This window comes from Pongo abelii, chromosome 9, assembly GCF_028885655.2.
Source record: "Pongo abelii isolate AG06213 chromosome 9, NHGRI_mPonAbe1-v2.0_pri, whole genome shotgun sequence".
Taxonomy (NCBI): Eukaryota; Metazoa; Chordata; class Mammalia; order Primates; family Hominidae; genus Pongo; species Pongo abelii.
This window is the reverse complement of record NC_071994.2, coordinates 66,394,383-66,414,815: the sequence shown is the minus strand read 5'-3', so window position 1 is coordinate 66,414,815 and position 20,433 is coordinate 66,394,383. Positions and strand designations below refer to the sequence as shown.

Genomic DNA, 20,433 nt, shown 5'->3' with positions numbered 1-20,433 from the left:
CTTTTAAAGAATTAACATTAGTTAATTCTCAGAAGTTACAATGTTAGTTTTATTCAGAGTCTTACTGAGCACTGCAACCCGGGAGAGTCTTTCAGAGAGTCTGTGTTAGACTGCTCCAAAGCAGCGTTTCAGCCCTCAGCTTCTACACAGGCGGTGGAGGTTCTGCATGTGCTCGGAAGTTACCTAAAGGTGCTCAGAGGTTACATTAGAGCAAAATCTCATCAAAGTCCAGGAGCGAGAGTACGTCTGGTTATAGATTACAGAGGTATATTCATTAATCTTGTCAGATGTTATCTTATGGATAGGAAAAGGCAAGGGCTCATTGAACTTATCTTTTCCAAAAATGCAGTGATTCAGACATGGGAAACTGTGCTCTATCCTGCTTATGGTCTTCAAGCATTTTTCCAGAGAGCTGAGCTCAGACACTGAGCCAGGGGTTTGGGAAGTTTATGCTGACAAGCAGAATGAGCAAACGTGGTTCTTCACAGCAAGGGCGGACTGTGTGGCTAGCCAGAGACAGATGTTTGCTACTTTGCCTCACACATTTATGACTTTTGGGATTTGTGTCTTCTTAAGAAGGAAGCTCTTCTACTACCCCTACCCTAAGATTATAAAATAGTGTCCTCATATTGTTTCTGCTATTTTTAAAAGCATCAAGTGCTCTTTAATCCTTGTGAGGTGCATTCTGAATAGCTGTGAGAAAGGAACCTATTTTATTATTTTACCAAATGTTTAGCCAGTTGCTTCAAATATGCTAATTAGTTCATTTTAATCCCAGTAATTTGAAATGCCATCTTTCAAAAATATCAAACATTCATAATTCTTGATTCTATTTCTAGACAGAGCCATTTGCCTAATTCAGTATTAATATTGCATTATTTAATTTTTACTGTTTTCTGCAACTGCATAATCTATCTTGATATCTGATATACAATGTTTTCCCTCATTCTTTTTTTCCCCCCAGAATTGCAGGGCAAAATCTTGTGCATTTTTTCTTCAATAGTAACATTAGAATGAGCTTTTTAGATTCTATAAATAATAACACTGGGATTTTGGTTAAGAATTATAGATTAAATGTAGGAGAGTTGGCATTTTTATAGTAGTGAGTCTTTTCAGTCTGGATCATCATGTGTTTTTCCATTTATTTAGGCCACCATTTAGGTCTGCTTTTGTCTTTTTTTTTTTTTTAGGATTTTCAGTATATTTATTTAATTTTCTTTATCTGAGTCTTAACGTTTATTACAAAGTTAATTCTCTGTTATTTTATAGTTATGGTTTTTATCATGAATACAGTTGTAAAATTCTATTTTCTAATAGTTAATTATTGATGAGAAAAGTTATTTATTATTAATATTTTTTCTGTATCCTACCTGATAATTTAATTTTTCTTTTATTATGGAAGATTTCAAATATATACAAAGTAAACAGAATAAGTTATGAACTGCCACGTACCTACCCCAAAGTTTCAACAATGATTAACATTTTGCCATTCTTGTTTTGACTCCGTTCCTACTTTCCACTCCCAAAATTGCTCTTACTTTTTACAGTTCTTTTTTACCTCTTAGATTAAAAAAATTTAAAGTTTATTTTGAGATAACTGTGGATTCACATGCAGTTGGGAGAAATAATACAGAGAGATCTCATGTACCCTTTACTCACTTTTCCCCAGTAGTAAAATCTTACACAACTCCAGTACAGTATCACAAGGATGTTGACATTGATACAATCAAGATAAAGAGAATTTCCATCACCTCAAGAATCTCTGGTGTTGTCCATTTATAGTTACATTCATTTCTCTGCCACTCCCACTTAACCCCTGGCAACCACTAATCTGTTCTCCATTTCTGTAGTTTTGCCATTTCAAGAATGTTATATAGGCCAGGTACAGTGGCTCATGCCTGTATTCCCAGTATGTTGGGAGGCCGAGGCAGGCGGATTACGTGAGCTCAGGAGTTTGAGACCAGCCTAGGCAACATGGTCAAATCCCCATCTCTACTAAAATACAAAAAATTAGCCAGCGCCTGCAGTCCCAGCTACTCAGGAGGCTGAGGCAGGAGAATTGCTTGAACCCTGGAGGCAGAGGTTGCAGTGAGCTGACATCATGCCACTGCATTGCAACCTGGGTGGCAGAGAGTGTTATATAAATGGAATCGTACATTATTAGATAACTTTTTGAGATTGAAGTTTTTTCACTTAGCATAATTCTCTGGAGATTCACCCAGATAGTATAACAATAGTTCATTCCTTTTTATTGCTGATTAGTATTCCATGGTATGGGTATACCACAATTTGTTTAACCCGTCACATGCTGAAGGACATCTTGGTTATTTCCAGTTTTTGGCTATTATGAATAAAGGTGCTATAAACTTTTGGGTACTGGTTTTGTGTGAACATGAGTTTTCATTTTCCAGGATATATGCCTAAGAGTGCAATTATATGCATGGTATAATGGATGGTAATTGCATGTCTAACTTTTTAAAAAATTGAAAAACTATTTTCCAGTTTGGCTGTATTGTACCATTTTACATTTCCATTAGCTATGTATGAATGATCAGGTGTTTCCACATTCTTGCCAATATTTGGCATTGTTACAATTTATGTTTTAGCCATACTAATAGGTGCATAGTGATATCTCACTGTAGTATTAATTTGCATTTTTCCCATGGCTAATATGTTGAACATCTCTTAATGTGTTATTTGCCATCTGTATACCTTAATTGATAAAATGTCTCTTCATGTCTTTTGTTTTTGTTTATTTTCTAATTGGATTTTTTTTTTTTTTTTTTTACTGTTGTGTTTTAGGAATTTTTTTTGTTTTGGTGGGGGGACAGGATCGTGCTCTGCCACCCAGGCCGGTGTACATTGGTGCAATGATAGCTTACTGGAAACGTAAACTCCTGGGATCAAATGATCCTGTGGCTTCAGCCTCCCAAGTAGCTAGGATGCTTGGCTAATTTTGTATTTTTTTAGAGACAGAGTCTCACTATGTTGCCCAGGCTGATCTCGAACTTCTGGTCTCAAGCAGTCCTCCCTTCTTGGCCTCCTAAAGTGCTGGGATTATAGGCATGAGAATTCTTTACATATTCTAGGTGCTAGTCCTTCGTTGAAGTTTAATATTGTTCTATTTGTCTATTTTGGTTTTTGTTGCCTGTGTTTTTGAAGTTTTAGCCATAAATCTTTGCCTGGACTAATGTCCTTGAAGCATTTCCTCTATATTATCTTCTAGTATTTTTTATAATTTTGGGTCTTAAGTTTATGTTTTTAATTCATTTTGAATTGATTTTTATATGTATGATGCCTCCAGCTTTGTTCTTCTTGCTTAGGATTGCTTTGTCTATTCAGGGTCTCTTTTGGTTCCATACGCATTTTAGGATTTTTTTTTTTTTTTGAGACAGTCTCCCTCTGTCACCAGGCTGGAGTGCAGTGGTGCAATCTTGGCTCGCTGCAATCTCTGCCTCCTAAGTTCAAGTGATTTTCCTGCCTCAGCCTCCTGAGTGGCTGGGACTACAGGCACCTGCCATCACGCCTGGATAATTTTTGTGTTTTTAGTAGAGATGGGGTTTCACCATGTTGGCCAGGATGGTTTCTATCTCTTGACCTTGTGATCCACCTGCCTCAGCCTCTCAAAGTGCTGGGATTATAGGCATGAGCCACAGCACCCAGCCCAGGATTTTTTTTTTTCTATTTCTGTAAAGAATGTAATTGGTATTTTTATAGGGCTTGCATTGAATCTGTAAATTGCTTTGAGTAGTATGGCCATTTTAACAATATTAATCCTTCCAATTCATAAGGATGAGATGTCTTTCCATTTTTTTGTGTGTCCTCTTCAATTTCTTTCATTGGTGATTTATAGATTCCCTTGTAGAGGTCTTTCACTTCTTGGCTAAATGTATTCCTAGGCATTTTGTTTGTAGCTATTGTAAATGGGATTATTTTATTGATTTGTTTTTCAGCTAGTTTGTTATTGGTATGTAAAAATGCTACTGATGTTTGTATGTTGATTTTGTATCCTGCAACTTTACTGATTTCATTTATTGGTCCTAAAAGTTTTTTGGTGGCATCTTTAGGTTTTTCTATATATAAGATCATGTTGTCTACAAAGAGGGACAATTTGACTTCCTCTTTTACTTTTTTTTTTTTTTTCCTGAGATAGAGTTTTGCTCTTGTTGCCCATGCTGGAATGCAATGGCGCGATCTCTGCTCACTGCAACCTCTGCCTCCTGGGTTCAAGTGATTCTACTGCCTCAGCCTCCTGAGTAGCTGGGATTACAGGCACATGCCACCACACCTGGCTCATTTTTGTATTTTTAGTAGAGATGGGGTTTTGCCATGTTGGCCAGGCTGGTCTCGAACTCCTGACTTTGGCTGATCTGCCCACCTTGGCCTCCCAAAGTGTTGAGATTATAGGCGTGAGCCACGGTCCCGGCCACACTTCCTCTTTTTCAATTTGGATGCCTTTCATTTCCCTCTTTTGCATGATTGCTTGGGTAGGACTTCCAGTACTATGTTGAATAAGTGTGGTGAAAGTGAGAATTTTTGTCTTGTTCTAGTTACTAGAGGAAAGGCTTTCAGCTTTTCTCATTGAGTAGATTAGCTGTGGGTTTGTCATATATGGCCTTTAGTACTTGTTTTGGTATGTTCCTCCTGTGCCTAATTTGTTGAGAGTTTTTATTGTGAGAGGATCAAATGCTTATCTACATCTGTTGAGATAACTGTATAGTTTTTTTGATGTGATGCTGCAACTGTTAATGTGACATATTAATTCAACTGGTACAATAACAATCAATGAGTGGTGGAAAACTCCCTATTCCATTTTTATTTGTTCACTTTCATCAACATTTTTTTTCTTTATTGGGCATCCAATTTAGTAAAGCCTTTTGCCAGATATTGGAGATAACATTAATCTTTATCTGAGGTGGGAAGATTGCTTGAGTCCAGGAGTTTGAGACCAGCCTGGATGTCTTGGCAAAACCTCATCTCTATAAAAAATACAAAAATTAGCCGGGCATGGTGGTGTGTGCCTGTAGTCCCAGCTACCCAGGTGGCTGAGGCGGGAAGATTGCTTGAGCCTGGGAGGCGGAGGTTGCAGTGAGCCGAGAACAGGCTACTGCACTCCAGCCTGGGCAACAGAGTGAGACTGTCTAAAATCAAACAAACAAACAGAAAACAAAAGTTATTATTGATATGTGAGAACTTATTTCTGTCATTTTGATGTTTTCTGCTTGTCTGTATACCCTTTGTCCCTTTCTTCCTCTTTTACTGTTTACCATTGAGGTTTAGTAGATTTCTGTAGCAGTAATGTTTGACTTCTTTCTCTTTCTTATTTATATATCTACTGTACCAGTTTTATATTTGCATGTGTTTGCTTGTTGGCATATATTGTCCTTTTGCTTTCAGATATAGGACTGACTTAAGCCTGTCTTGTAGGACCAGTCTAGTGGTGATGAATTCCCTCAGTTTTTGCTTGTCTGGCATTTTATTTCTCTTCATTTTCGAAGGATAGCTTTGCTAGGTTTAGTATTTTTGGCTGATAGTGTTTTTCTCTCAGCACTTTAAACATACCATTGTATTCTCTTCTGGCCTGTAAAGTTTCTGCTGAGAAATCTGCTGTTAGATTGATGGGGATTCCCTTATACGTGACTTGATGCTTTTATCTTGCTGTTTTTAGAATTCTCTCTTTGTCTTTGACTTTTGATAGTTTGACTATAATATGTCTTGGAGAAGACCTTTTTGGGTCGAATCTATTTGAGGATCTCTGAGCTGTATCTGGGATGTCTAAATCTCTTGCCAGACTTGGGAAGTTGTTAGCTATTATTTTGTTAAATAGATTTCCTATGCCTTTGCTCATTTCTCTTCCTTCTAAAACTCCCAGAATTTGAACATTTGGTCACTTTATGGTGTTCTATATGTTATGTAGGCTTTCTTCATTTTTTTTTTCTGAGCTGTCTTCAAGTTCAGAAATTCTCTCCCCTTCCCTTTCCCCTTCCCCTTCCTCTTTCTTTGCCTGCCTGCCTTTCTTTTTCTTTCTTTCTTTCTTTCTTTCTTTCCTTTCTTTCTTTCTTTTCTTTCTTTCTTTCTTTCTTTCTTTCTTTCTTTCTTTCTTTCTTTCTTTCTTTCTTTCTTTCTTTCTTTCTTTCTTTCTTTTTCTTTCTTCTCTTTCTCTCTCTCTCTTTCTTTCTTTCTTTTTTCTGAGATGGTGTCTTACCTTATCACCCAGGCTAGAGTGCAGTGGTGCAATCTCAGCTCACTGCAACCCCCGCCTCCTGGGTTCAAGCGATTCTCCTGCCTCAGCCTCCTGAGTAGCTGGGACTACAGGTGTGTGCCACCATGCCCAGCTAATTTTTGTATTTTTAGTAGAGACATGGTTTCACCATGTTGGCCCAGCTGGTCTCGAACTCCTTACCTCAAGTTATCTGCCCACCTCAGTCTCCCAAAGTGGTAGGACTACAGGCATGAGCCAATGTGCCCAGCCAGAAATTATTTCTTATGCCTGATCTAGTCTATTGTTGAAGTTGTCTATAGTATTTTTTATTTTATTCATTGAATTCTTCAGTTCCAGGATTTCTGTTTGTTTTTTCTTTTTTTTTTGAGACAGAGTCTCGCTCTGTCGCCCAGGCTGGAGTGCAGTGGCACGATCTCGGCTCACTGCAAGCTCCGCCTCCCGGGTTCATGCCATTCTCCTGCCTCAGCCTCCTGAGTAGCTGGGACTACAGGCGCCCGCCACCACGCCCGGCTAATTTTTTTGTATTTTTTAGTAGAGACGGGGTTTCACTGTGTTAGCCAGGATGGTCTTGATCTCCTGACCTCGTGATCTGTCCGCCTCGGCCTCCCAAAATGCTGGGATTACTTTGGCGTGAGCCACCGCACCCGGCCACCTGTTTGTTTTTTATTAAATGATATCTATTTCATTGTGGAATTTTTCATTCAGATCATAAATTGTTTCCTTGATTTCTATTTTTTACCTGTGTTCTTTTGTAACTCACTGAGTTTCTCTATTCTTTTCAAGCATTTCATAAATTTCCTTTTCTTTCAGATCTGTTATCAGAGAATTATTGTGTTCCTTTGGAGGTGTCATGTTTCGTGTGTGTGTGTGTGTGTGTGTGTGTGTGTGTGTGTGTGTGTGGTTTGAGACAGGGTCTATCTTTATCACCCAGGCTAGAGTGCATAGTTTGCTGCAGCCTCAAAGTCTTGGGCTCAAGGGATCCATCTGCCTCAGTCCCCCAAGTAGCTAGAACTATGGGCATACACCACCAGGCCTGGCTAAGTTTTTACTTTTCATAGAGATAGGGTCTTGCTATGTTGCCCAGGCTGGTCTCCAACTCCTGGCCGTAAGCAATTCCCCTTGTCGCCTTATTAAGCACTTATTTATCTGTCAGGCACTTTATTTTATTTTATTATTATTTTTTGAGATGAAGTCTCGCTCTGTTGCCTAGTTTGGAGTGCAGTGGCATGCTCTTGGCTCACTGCAACCCTGCCTTCTGGGTTCAAGCAATTCTCATGCCTCAGTCTCCCGAGTAGCTGGGAATACAGGCATGCATCACCACGCTCAGCTAATTTTTTGTGTTTTTAGTACAGATGGTGTTTCACCATGTTGATCTTGAACTCCTGACCTCAGGTGATCTGCCCCCCTCAGACTCCCAAAGTGCTGGGATTACAGGTGTGAGCCACCACATCCAGCCTCCAGTGCCTTTAAATAATTTTAATTTTTTTTCCAGATTTTATTATTGTTATCTAAACGAGGGTTAGTATAACCAAGGTACTCTGCCAGTATGGGCAGATGAAAGTCCCTAGTTGCTGAATTTTGTGTGTTGATCTTTTTTTAAAAGTTTTAATTTTAAAACATTTAAATAGTTTTTGGAGTACAGGACAAGTTCTTTAGTGGTGATTTCTGGGATTTGGTGCATCTGCCATCTGAGCAGTGTACATTGTACCAAATATGTAGTCTTTTATCCCCCTCCCACCCTTCCCCCACCCCAAGTGTCAAAATTTTGTTAATTCATTCTTATGCCTTTGTATCCTCCTAGCTTAGCTCCTCCCCACTTATAAGTGAGAACATATGATATTTAGTTTTCCATTCCTGAGTTACCTACCTTAGAATAATGGCCTCCAGCTTCATCCAAGTTGCTACAAAAGACATTATTTCATTTTTTTTATGGTTGAGTAGTATTCCGTGGTATATATATACACCATATTTCTTTATCCACTCGTTGGTTGATGGGTACTTAGGTTGGTTCCACATTTTTGCAATTGCGAGTTGTGCTGCTATAAACGTGTGTACTTGTGTCTTTTTCATATCATGACTTGTTTTTCTTTGGGTAGATACCCAGTAGTGGGATTGCTGGATTGAATGGTAGTTCTATTTTTAGTTCTTTAAGGAATCTCCATACTGTTTTCCTTAATGGTTGTACTAGTTTACATTCCTACCAGCAGTGTAAAAGTGTTCCCTTTTCACCATACCCACACCAGCATCTATTGATTTTTAACTTTTAAATTATTCCCATTCTTGAAGGATTAAAGTGGTGTCTCATTGTGGTTTTAATTTGTATTTCCCTGATAATTAGTGATGTTGAACATTTTTTCGTATGTTTATTGCCTCCTTTTTTTTTTTTTTGAGACAGAGTTTTGCTCTGTTACCCAAGCTGGAGTGCAATGGTGTGATCTCAGCTCAGTGCAACCTCTGCTTTCTGGGCTCAAGTGATCCTCTAGCCTCAGCCTCCCGAGTAGATGGGACTACAGGTATGAGCCACCATACCTGGCTAATTTTTGTACAGATAGGCTTTCACCATGTTGCCCAGGCTGGTCTTGAACTCCTGAGCTCAAAGTGACTCACCTACCTCAGCCTCCAAAAGTGCTGGGATTACAGGCTACCACGCCCAGCCTGTATATCCTCTTTTGAGAATTTTCTATTCATGTTCCTTGCCCATTTTTCAATAGGCTTATTTTTTTTTCTTTGTTTGAGTTCCTTATAGATTCTGGTTATTAGTCCTTTGTTGGATGCATAGTTTGCAAATATTTTCTCCCACTCTGTGAGTTGTCTGGTTACTCTGTTGATTATTTCTTTTGCTGTGCAGAAGCTCTTTGTTTAATTAGGTCCCATTTATTTATTCTCGTTTTGTTGCATTTGCTTTTGGGTTCTTAGTCATGAATTCCTTGCCTAAGCCAATGTCTAGAAGGGTTTTTCTGATGTTATCCTCTAGAATTTTTATGGTTTCAGGTCTTAGATTTAAGTCTTTGATCCATCTTGAATTGATTTTTGTGTAAGCTGAGAGATGAGGATCCAGTTTCATTCTCTATAGGTGGCCTGCCAGTTTCCCCAGCTCCATTTATTGAATAGAGTATCCTTTCCCCAGTTTGTGTTTTTGTATGCTTTGTCAAAGATCAGTTGGCTGTAAGCATTTGGTCTTATTTTTGGAATCTCTATTCTGTTCCATTGGTCTACATGCCTATTTTTATACCAGTAACATGCTGTTTTGGTAACTATAGCCTCATAGTATAATTTGAAGTCAGGCCGTGTGATGCCTCCAGATTTGTTCTTTTTGCTTAGTATTACTTTGCCTATGTGGGCTCTTTTTTGGTGCCATATGAATTTAAGAATTGTTTTTTCTAGTTTTGTGAAGAATGATGATGGCATTTTCGTGGGAATTGCATTGAATCTGTAGATTGCTTTAGGCAGTGTGGTCATTTTCACAATTTTGATTCTACTCATCCATGAGTATGGCATGTGTTTCCATTTGTTTGTGTCATCTATGGCTTCCTTCAGCAATGTTTTATAGTTTTCCTTGTATAACTCTTTCACCTCCTTGGTTAAGTATATTCCTGAGTATTGTATTGTATTTTGCAGCTGTTGTAACAGGGATTGAGTTCTTGATTTGATTCTCAGCTTGGTTGTTGGTGTATAGCAGTGCTACTGATTTGTGTACATTGATTTTGTATCCTAAGATTGTACTGAATTCGTTTATCAGATCTAGGAGATTTTTGGATGAGTCTTTAGGGTTTTCTAGTTATATGATCATATTGTCAGTGAACAGCAACAGTTTGATTTCCTGTATGTCTATTTGGATGCCCTTTATTTCTTTCTCTTGTCTGATTTCTTTAGCCAGGCCTTCCAGTAGTATGTTGAATAGAAGTGGTGAAAGTGGCATCTTTGTCTTGTTCCAGTTCTCGGGGGAATGCTTTCAACTTTTCCCCATTCAGTATTATGTTCAGTGTGAGTTTGTCGTCTATGGCTTTTATTGCTTTGAGTTAGGTCCCTTCTATGTTGAGAGTTTTTATCATAAAGTGATACTGGATTTTATAAAATGCTTTTTCTGCATCTATTGAGATGATCCTATGATTTTTGTTTTTAATTCTGTTTCTGTAGTGTATCACATTTACTGACTTGCATACATTAAATCATTCCTGCATCTCTGGTATGAAACCCACTTGATCATGATGTATTATCTTTTGATATGTGATTGGATTTAGTTAGCTAGTTTTTTGTTTTTGTTTTTTTTTTTTTAGGATTTTTGCATCTATGTCTATCAGGGATACTGGTCTGTAGTTTTCTTTTTTTGTTAAGTTGTCTCCTGGTTTTGGTATTTGGATGATACTGGCTTCACAGAATGACTTAGGGAGGATTCCCTTTTTCTCTACTTTTGGAATAGTTTCAGTAGGATTGGTACCAATTCTTCTTTGAATGTCTGATAGAATTCAATTGTGAATCCATCTGGTCCTGGACTTATTTTTGTTGCAATTTTTAAAAATTACTGATTCATTGTTACTGCTTGTTATTGGTCTGTTCCAGGTTTCTATTTCTTCCTGATTGAATCTAGGAGGGTTGTATATTTCCACAAATTTGTGTGTTGATCTTGTATTTGCCCATTCTTTACTAAATATCTTATTAGTTCTAAAATTTCAGCTGTAAATAATATTTCCCTTTCTCATATTGGTACCTCTTAATTACTTTTCTTATCAAATCTCATTGTCTACAACTTATAGTCTAAACTTGGAGATGACACAGCAGGTATCCTTGTCTTGTTCCTGACTTTAGTGAGAATACTTCCAGTGTTTCATCATGAAAGCATGATATTTTATGTAGGCTTCTAATAATTATTTGTGAAGGAGGAGTTTCTGTTTTTAAAATTAGAAGTAAGTATTTAATCTTTACAGTGCTGTTATTAGCATTTACTGAGATGAACACATGATTTTCTCCTTCAATCTGAGTTTATGTAATTAATTACATTATACATTTCCCAATGTTGAGGCATCCTGATGTTCTTAGAATAAATCCTACTGGGTCATGATGAATTGATTTTTAAAAATATCATAATGTTAGATTTAATTAGGTAATACATTATTTATAATTTTAAAATTCATATTTGTAATTGAGACTTGCCAGAGATTTCTTCTTTTGTTTTCATGGTCTATTGTCCTCCAGCTTTGACATCAGGTTTATGCTAATCTTTAACAGATACTTAGCCTGCCAACTCGATGTAATCCACAGTAATGTCTCCCTATAAGATTTCTGAAGAGATTGGTGTGAGGTAGATATTATTATCATCAATTTTTGTTCAGATGTGGTAACTGAGGCACATTGAGAATTATAGTGTCTAATGTTTATGATGTAAGTCAGTGACTAGCAAACTACTTATTTATGAAAATACTACAATTATTCTTTTAATTTCTGGGGTTGAGAGGAGAGCAAAGAATAATTACTCCTCTGATCCTCTCCAGCTACTCAAACTAATATTGTTGTTTATTTCTGTTTCTCTCTGTTTTTACTAGGCTAGGAATTATCTGTGAATGTAGGACCACTGGATTTGCAGTCTTCCTCTGACACTGTGGAGAGTTTCTAGGAATGAAACACATATATGGCCTTGGGTCTGCTTTTTTTTTCTTTTTTTTTTAATAGAGACGAGCATCTCACTATGTTGCCCAGGGTAGTCTTGAACTCCTAGCCTCAAGCAATCCCCACCCGACCCTGCCTCTCAAAGTGATGGGATTACAGGCATAAACCACCATGCCTGGCCAGAAGGTGCTTTAACAACAAATCTGAAAATTGTTCAGAAGAGAAACGTTGAGCATGAACACCATCTGTGCGAGTCATTTACCTATTGTCCCTCACCTCTAAATCTACCTTCTGTACTCTTCCCTGTAATGATGGGGCTAGGTGTCCTCAAACTGTTTCTCAGACTTCTTTGTAAGCTTGCTTCCTGTTCAGTTCTGCCAATAGGGGTCACTAGAGAGAGACTGGGAGGCAGAAGGAGAGGAGAACATGCTTCCTGTTTTTTCTGTTCTTGTTAATGTTGCTTACAGGACCAGCAATGCTTCTTCACCTAGAGGCACTTCCCCCAGCAGTGGCAGTTGGTTCTAGCCTACAGCTTCTTTCAGCACTACTGGAATCAGCCTCAGTGATTCCCCCTGTACCCGCTCAGAGATTACCAACAGCAGCCAGATGGTTCTACCTTCCACAAAGATTGTGGTTGCAATTCTGGGCTTCTAAGTTCTGGTTACTTCATATTTTTCCTTTTGTTCCTCCAGCCCTAGAGGTGGTAGCTGCTTCCTGAAGTTATTATTTCTAGATGACTTTTGCTTTTTCAGCCTTTGTATTTTGCTTTGCAGCCCTCTAATGCCTGTATAACCAATTTCCCTGTAATAAATAAATTTCCTCCATTGAAATACCTAGTGTGGCTTTTTTTTGTTTGTTTTTCTGACTGGACTCTGACATAAAGAGGACTGCTCATTATATGCCAGCTTAGAACCACTTAATTATGAAAATAGTATATTCATTCTCTCCACTCCTCCAAAAATTCTGAGATTAATTTGTAGATGTTGCCGGCCTTGAATGAAGTGCTTAATTCCTTGCCAATGGAAAACAAGATTCTGGTAATCTATAACATAAGTAGGATCATGATTAGTTAAAGTATCATCTATGGTTTCTTGGGAAAAAATACCTATTGAAGTAGTTGCCTTCAGGGATCAAGTGGCTGCTGCATTTTACCATTGTGGTAGTACAGATGACAACAAGGACTGTGAGTGGGATGACATCTATGACTGCATTGGAAACCTTACAGACAGAAGATGACAAATTGAAGGCTTTGAAGTCTAAGTTCAAGTCAAATTGAGACAGAGAACTTCTATAGCAACTTTGAAAAAAGTTTCTGATTTCTTATAGCTATAAGATCAACATTATTAAAAATATAACTAGGTGGGTTGCAGGATTAAAATGGAAATTAAATTTAGAGACTCATCAAGTCATTTATGTGACAATCAGGGCACTGGGAGCAAGCGGGATTCTAAGACTTGCGTTGGACTTGGATGAAGCTGAATGCCCAGGTCCCTCTGAATAAGCAGAAGCAGCCCCACTTAGAGAAGATCGCCGGGCGTGGTGGCTCACGCCTGTCATCCAGCACTTTGGGAGGCTGGGGAGGGCGGATCACCTGAGGTTGGGAGTTCAAGACCAGCCTGACCAACATGGAGAAACCCCGTCTCTACTTAAAAAATACAAAATTAACCAGACGTGGTGGTGCATGCCTGCAATCCCAGCTACTCGGGAGGCTGACGCAGGAGAATCACTTGAACCCGGGAGGCTGAGGTTGTGGTGAGCCGAGATCACGCCATTGCACTCCAGTCTGGGCAACAAGAGCGGAACCCCATCTCGGGGAAAAAAAAAAAAAAAAGGCCAGGCATGGTGGCTCACACCTGTAATCCCAGCACTTTGGGAGGCTGAGGTGGGTTGCAGTGAGCCGAGATCGCGCCATTGCACTCCAGCCTGGGCAACAAGAGCGAAACTCCGTCTCAAAAAACAAAAACAAAAACAACAGAGAAGATATACCTTTCCTTCTTGAAAACTCTATGATCAATTCATCTGAAGCAGCTGCCTTACAAGGGATACTTATTATCCTTAAGACCCATCCCCATTGCTGATTATTTTTTAGTCTGGACCTAAACTTGAGTTAGATCTCAGCATGCTCAAACAGAATGGAGATTCAGACCTGGGGAGAAATTGCCTATACCTAAAAAAAAAAAAAAAGGCAGGATTTTGATAATTCATATAGAAGAAACCAAGAAAATATGTGTGAGAATAGATTCCAAGGGTGTTAGGCTAAAAGGAACAGAATATAATTTTGTCTCAGGATTAACATATTGATATAAGAACATTTACCAGATAGTCTAGATTTCATGTTTTAGATAAAGCTAGAAATGGCTCTAATGGCTTTCTGGAATGACTAAATTTTTGACTCATTGATGGCCTACATTCAATGAAGTTTGGCGCCAGAACTTCTCTTGCATAATATATGAAAGGACTCCAAAAGCTAAAGAGATAGGAATGTTGGAATAGATTTTCATATGAGACCAGTGTACCCACTTCTCTCTCCTACATCTTTCAAGAAGCCTCAGAGGAGATTTCCTTCCCTAAGGCAAAAAGAAAAACGTTAGTGAGGAAGATACGAGGATCCTTGACAAGCTCTGTGGTGTGTGTTCTTTATAGCCCAGGAATGATCATGGAAGATATTGGCATTGAAATGGACATAATACCACCGTTTATTCACCTTAATAATATTTCTCTGCCCGCTTTTCTTTCATAAACACACATGAAGTCCTATTCTCCTGGAGCAAGAGGAATTGCTAGAGGAAGTGAAAAGTGTTTGCATTTCAGATCTCTCTTATTTTTGCCACCGACTGCTGAAAAATTTTGTCTACTCTAGGGAGAGGTGGGAATTTCAAAGATTGCTGAAGATAATAGCAGACCTGGCCCAAGTGTTCTCAAATCCTAACTCTTAGTTACTGAAATGAAGATGAAAAATGAGGGCAGTTATACAAGAAACTAAGATAATGTGTTATCAGTTAGGACTTCCATTTTTCCAATTCTCCCAGGACTTGTAACTCTACCAATGACACCCTTTTAAAAATTTCAAATTAAGTCACCAGAATTGAGATAGAGAAAGTAGTTAATTTTATCACTCTTCAAAGAAACTACATTGGATTTTTCTGGAGAGCCAAGCCATTTCACTGATAATTTTAGTAGAATGATTTGCTTGTTCTCAGAATTATTGAAACATTATTGATTTACTGAAGGGCCTTATCACTGACATAGTAATAATTTGTTTCCTTCATTGAAAATAAGAAGTCACTTTTAAAAGGAAAAGAAAATTTGTGATAGTCTGAAGGAGAATGTATCTTGTAGCAGATTCATATATATCTAAATTTAAAAAATTCAATACCAACTTTTTCTTGTCCGTAAATGCACCAAACCTTGGTTAATACATAGAACTCTTGGTGATTAAATTCTTAACCATCATCATCTGTTAGAATCCGAATGCTTGTCCTGAGGCTTTGCCTGTGCCTTAAAATCCTGCATATTACTACTTTACCATCTTTACAGCTCAGGGCTTGTAAAGCCTAGGGCGCTAGGGGAAGAAAGTACCTGCCAGGGTATACAAACTCATGGTACATTTGCCTAAGGGTAGGGAGTCATAAACTGGCAGCAGGTGATTTTCTTTTCTTTTCATTATGGGTCATGCATTTGATCTCCCTACTTTTGTCAAATTTGTATGGGGCCGGGCCAGCAGCTCTGTGTATGAGTGGGTTGTATGGGAATGTTTTCATTTTCTCCCCTAAACCTGCTCTCAAATGATCACTTTCTAGCATCTACTGATGGATCTTAGGGATGTTCATGTTTCCTAAGAAATTTAGCCCCATAAAAGGTATGAAGAGATTTACCCAAGTAGCAGATAAAGTTACGGGATGTCACTTGCATGATGTGCAACTCTCCCACTAGGGTTGCAGCTGGGACACTATCAATCTTCACTTTTCCACCCCTCCCATCTCCTTTTTACCCCTAGCCATGGCAAACATGGAATAAATACAGCACCGATTCTCCACATTTTTTATCTCAATATCACTTTGCACACTTAAAAATTGAAGATTCAAAGGGCTTTTGTTTGTGAGGGTTATATCTACTGACAGTTGCTGTATTAGAAATTGAAATGAGAGAAATTTTTAAGAATTGATACATCCTAAAACACAATAACAAACCTACTACATGTAAATATAAATAACATATTTTATGAAAAAAGTACTGTTTTTCAACATAAGAAAATTAAAGAGTAGCACTGTTTTACATTTTTACAAATTTCCCTAATGACTACTTAACAGAAAACAGTTGGATTCTCACATCTGCTTCTGCAATGGGTCTATTGCAATATATGGCTTTGGTTGAAGTATATGAATAAAATCCAGCATTACACAGATATGTACTTGAAAAAAGGAGGAGTATTATAATAACTTTTTCAGATAAATGGGGATAATCTTCTTTGATACTACACCAAAACTGGACAAGTCCTAGCTAGTTTCTTAAAGGATGGTTCCAATGTGGAATCTGAAACCATAGCAGTGAAGGCTATGTAGTCTATTATGTTAAAATCTAATGCCCTATTTTGTACCTTGAAAATTTCGATTACCCATGCATGATTTTGTACCATGATGCACTGGCCATTTGGAAAATATTGGTTCATTGAATTATGCATATCTTTCAAATGTTGACACATTTCTTTGTACAGCATCAAAAATCATATTCATTAATATTACCACTGATTTCATTAAAAAAGTCATAGTATTGGGATGATGTCAAGCTTATAGTGGCATATACAAGTTTCCCAAAATTCTAATTTTTGCTTGAAAGCTAGAATGTTATCATTGGATACAAATACTGCTAGTTGTTTTTCTTGCAGACTCACTTCATTCATTTTTGAGAAAATGTCTGACAGATAACCAAGTCTGAATTACTGTAGTTTGGTCTCTGTTGTTCTTTCAAGAAAAAAATGGTGTTCCATAAAAAAAGCAGCTAATTCAGCTTGCAGCTCAAACAATTAATTGTACAAGTGCTTTTTCTTGAGATAATCATTAGATTTTGGTATTCAATAGAAGCGCCTTATACATCCCATCTGGTCACACAGAATGTTAAAAAGACCCAAAGGTTGAGATTTTGATGACATTAATAATTTTTACTGCTTCACCAGGGCATTCTTATGTGAAACAGTTTTTTTTCCCCCTCCTGTGGGTACCTGGCGATAAAGAATATAATGACTATTAGTATCAGTTAAATGTCTGCTTTGGTTTAAATGTTATTGTTTCCTCTAAAATTCATGTGTTGAAAACTTAATCCCTATGGCAACAGTACTGGGAGGTGTATGGATTAATGATGTTATAAAAGGGCTCACAGGAATGAGAGTGGCTTTCTCTCATTTCTGCTCTTCTGCCATGTGGAGACCTGGCCTTCCTCCTCTCCAAAGGACACAGCACTCAGGTGCCATTTTGGAAGCAGAGAAACTGGGCCTTCACCTGCCAGTGCCTTGATCAACTTTCAGAATTGTGAGATGATTAATTTCTGTTCCTTATAAATCATGTAGTCTCAGTTATTCTGTTATATTAGGTTGGTGCAATTACTTTTGCACCCACAATTTTTTTTTTGCATTATCTACTGGGGGAACCAGCCCCCAGTATTTCAACATAGGTTCTTTCTATTTTCTCTAAGTGTTGGCTGGTCTGAGAAATAAAGAGAAAGAGTACAAAGAGAGAAATTTTACAGCTGGGCCTCTGGGGGTGCCATCACATATTGGTAGGACTGTGATGGTGACCCTGAGCTGCAAAACCAGCAAGTTTTTATTAGGATTTTAGAAAGAGAGCAGATGTACGAACAGGGAGTAGGTCACAAAGATCACATGCTTCAAAGGGCAATAAAAGATCACAAGGCAAGGGCAAAATTAGAATTACTGATGAGGGTCCATGTCCCGCTGTGCATGCATTGTCTTGATAAACATCTTAACAGGAAAGAGGGTTCAAGAGCAGACAACTGGTCTGACTAGAATTCACCAGGCTGGAATTTCCCAATCCTAGCAAGCCTGAGGGCACTGTGGGAGATCAGGGTGTATTTCAGTCCTTATCTCAACCACATAAGACAGACACTCCCAGAGCAGGCATTCATAGACCTCCCCCCAGGAATGCATTCCTTCCCCAGGGCTATCAATTATTAATATTCCTTGCTGGAAAAATAATTCAGCAATATTTCTCCTACTCACACATCCGTCTATAGGCTTTCTGCGAGAAGAAAAATATGGCTCTGTTCTGCCCAAACCTGCAGGCAGTCAGGCCTTATGGTTATCTCCTTTGGTCCCTGAAAATTGCTGTTATTCTGTCCTTTTTCAGGATGCACTGGTTTCATATTGTTCAAACACACGTTTTACAATTTGTACAGTTAATGCAATCATCACAGGGTCCTGAGGTGACGTACATCCTCAGCTTACAAAGATGGGATTAAGAGATTAAAGACAAGCATAAGAAATTATAAGAGTATTGATTGGGGAAGTGATAAATATCCATGAAATCTTCACAGTTTATGTTCAGAGATTGCAGTAAAGACAGGTGTCAGAAATTATAAAAATACTAATTTTGGGAACTGATAAATGTCCATTAAATCTTCACAATTTATGTTCTTCTGCCATGGCTTCAGCTGGTCTCTCCATTCGGGGTCCCTGACTTCCCACAACAATTATCAAAACAAATGTCAATACAGTGAAAAAGGCAAATAACAGCTTAGTATTATTTTGAAAGTAGTTTCTATCTCACAGGCCTCACACATTTAGAAGTACTGGTCTATAGGTCTAGCATATGAGACAGTGACACAGTTCTAAAATGTAAGTCTTTTAGTGTAATTCTCTTGAGCTTCTCCCAGCCTACTTTTTATGTTCTTGTGCTAAGTCTGATTTTTTTTTCTATAGGTCTTTTGGGGAAACCTATCTACTTACTTCCCTGTTCTCTTCTGCCTGTGTTGAGTGCTCACCCTTGGCACTAACTGTCTTTTTGTCAGTTTGCTCCATTAATCAAATATTTATATTTAGACATATGTTAAAAATATATATCAAGAATTATATTTGTCTTGTCTGCTTCGTATCTTCCAGAAATTCAACATTTATTTGGGGGTCATAGAATTCTTCCTGATTTTTTTAGTGTTGCTATTTTTTTTTTCTTTTTTGTATCTTTATTATTTCAATGGCGTTTTTGGAAAAAGTGGAAAAACTTTGATTCCATTTGTCATTTTTTTAAATCCAAAAGTATTTCCATTTGGAAATAATGGAAATTTGGACTTTCCACTAGTTTGGATGGATCTTTCTCCCAACTAGTTGACTTGAATAGTGAGGTTTAGGTACTTTATGACTTGGAGGTGCACTCTTCACCTCACTGTCAACTTTGGTTATGCTGCTTCCCTCCAGAGTTCACATCAAGGGCAGGGAGGTTATACAAGCCAGAGATGTCATGGTGTATCAGTCTTTCTAGTTGGCTCAATCCCAGAGCAATGCTCTGTTTTTACTCTAAACAATCCCTCACTGAATTTGGCGGCAGGGATTGAGTCTGGTTTTTAAGGTCCTGTTTAAAAAATATCTATCCTTTTCAGTATGTTTTCATGACTTCTTTCATGTTTTCTGGTATGAAATTAAGATAAAAATATCTTTCTTTTCACCAAGTTTGAAATCAAACAAATAAATGGAAATCTTTGTGGGAGAGCTATTGGAAGGATGGTTGTAGCATGAAAGGAGGCTATGTATCATTAACTGACTGACTAATGCAGAATTCAAGATAAGGTCATCATTCACAATGAGTTTTTTTTTTAATTGCAATTATTAGCAACATATCGAGGTCTTCAAGGCCAGGAAAGATTAGACTCTGTATTGTATTTATATTGGATACTTTTTACTTTAGTAGTGATAAAATTCACAAAGATTCTTTCGAAGGGTTGAAATTTTCTACAATAAGTCTAAAATTCAGATGTCAGAGAGATTTTTCTTTTAGGAAGATTTTCAGAAAAGGTATATTAATTCAGTTCCTATTGATGGTGTCAGATCCACTTCTGGTGCTTTGATATAGTCTACAGACATTTTAAAAAGTTCTTATCCAGTACTAGAAAATAAATTACATTGAAGCAAAAGTTCTTCTTGAGCTGATAATGCTACTCAGCTAAGAAAAAATTGGTGAGTTGAATACTTGTTGATTGAATCTGGGTAAAATAGCTTTGAAGAATCTGACATTTCTAAATGGCTCTTAGTAGTTACAAATACAGTAAGAAGACGAGTCTTACTCACTTATAACCAACATGGTTGATAACAAGATATTATTGTTTGGCATCCACAGCAGTGACCATAGCACCATTTCTCAAAGCTTTTCTCTAAGAGGGCTGTGAAGTAGTAGATTGTTGTTCAGCAAATATTCATTCCTTCCCCTCTAACTCCTATAGTAGGGTTGTATTCTTCCTTTTCCTACTGATGTTGGACTTGGTTGTGTGACTTGCTTTGGCCAATGGAATGTGGGTAGAAGTGATATCATATAAGATCTGAGCCTAGGCCTTAAGAGGAATTATGTACCTTCCCTCATTGCTCTATGAGCTTTTGCCCTCTGCCA

At 37.8% G+C, this 20,433-nt stretch overlaps 1 protein-coding gene across 10 annotated transcripts in view; it reads left to right on the top strand.

The window, feature by feature from the left end:
* The window catches only part of LOC100939714 (uncharacterized), a 52,551-nt gene that overhangs the window by 10,278 nt on the left and 21,840 nt on the right, over window positions 1-20,433 (top strand). For 2 of the 10 annotated variants that reach the window (XM_054524660.1, XM_054524655.1), the window contains exons 3-4: window positions 11,764-11,859; window positions 12,295-12,657. The exons of 3 other annotated variants lie outside the window; for them this stretch is intronic. In XM_054524660.1, the coding sequence (XP_054380635.1) occupies window positions 11,764-11,815 (52 nt within the window). In that variant the 3' untranslated portion in view covers window positions 11,816-11,859; window positions 12,295-12,657. Of the gene's footprint in view, window positions 1-11,763; window positions 12,658-20,433 lie in introns of those variants that run through there. 5 more of the 10 variants (XM_054524658.1, XM_054524654.1, XM_054524659.1 and 2 more) reach the window with 3 other exon arrangements.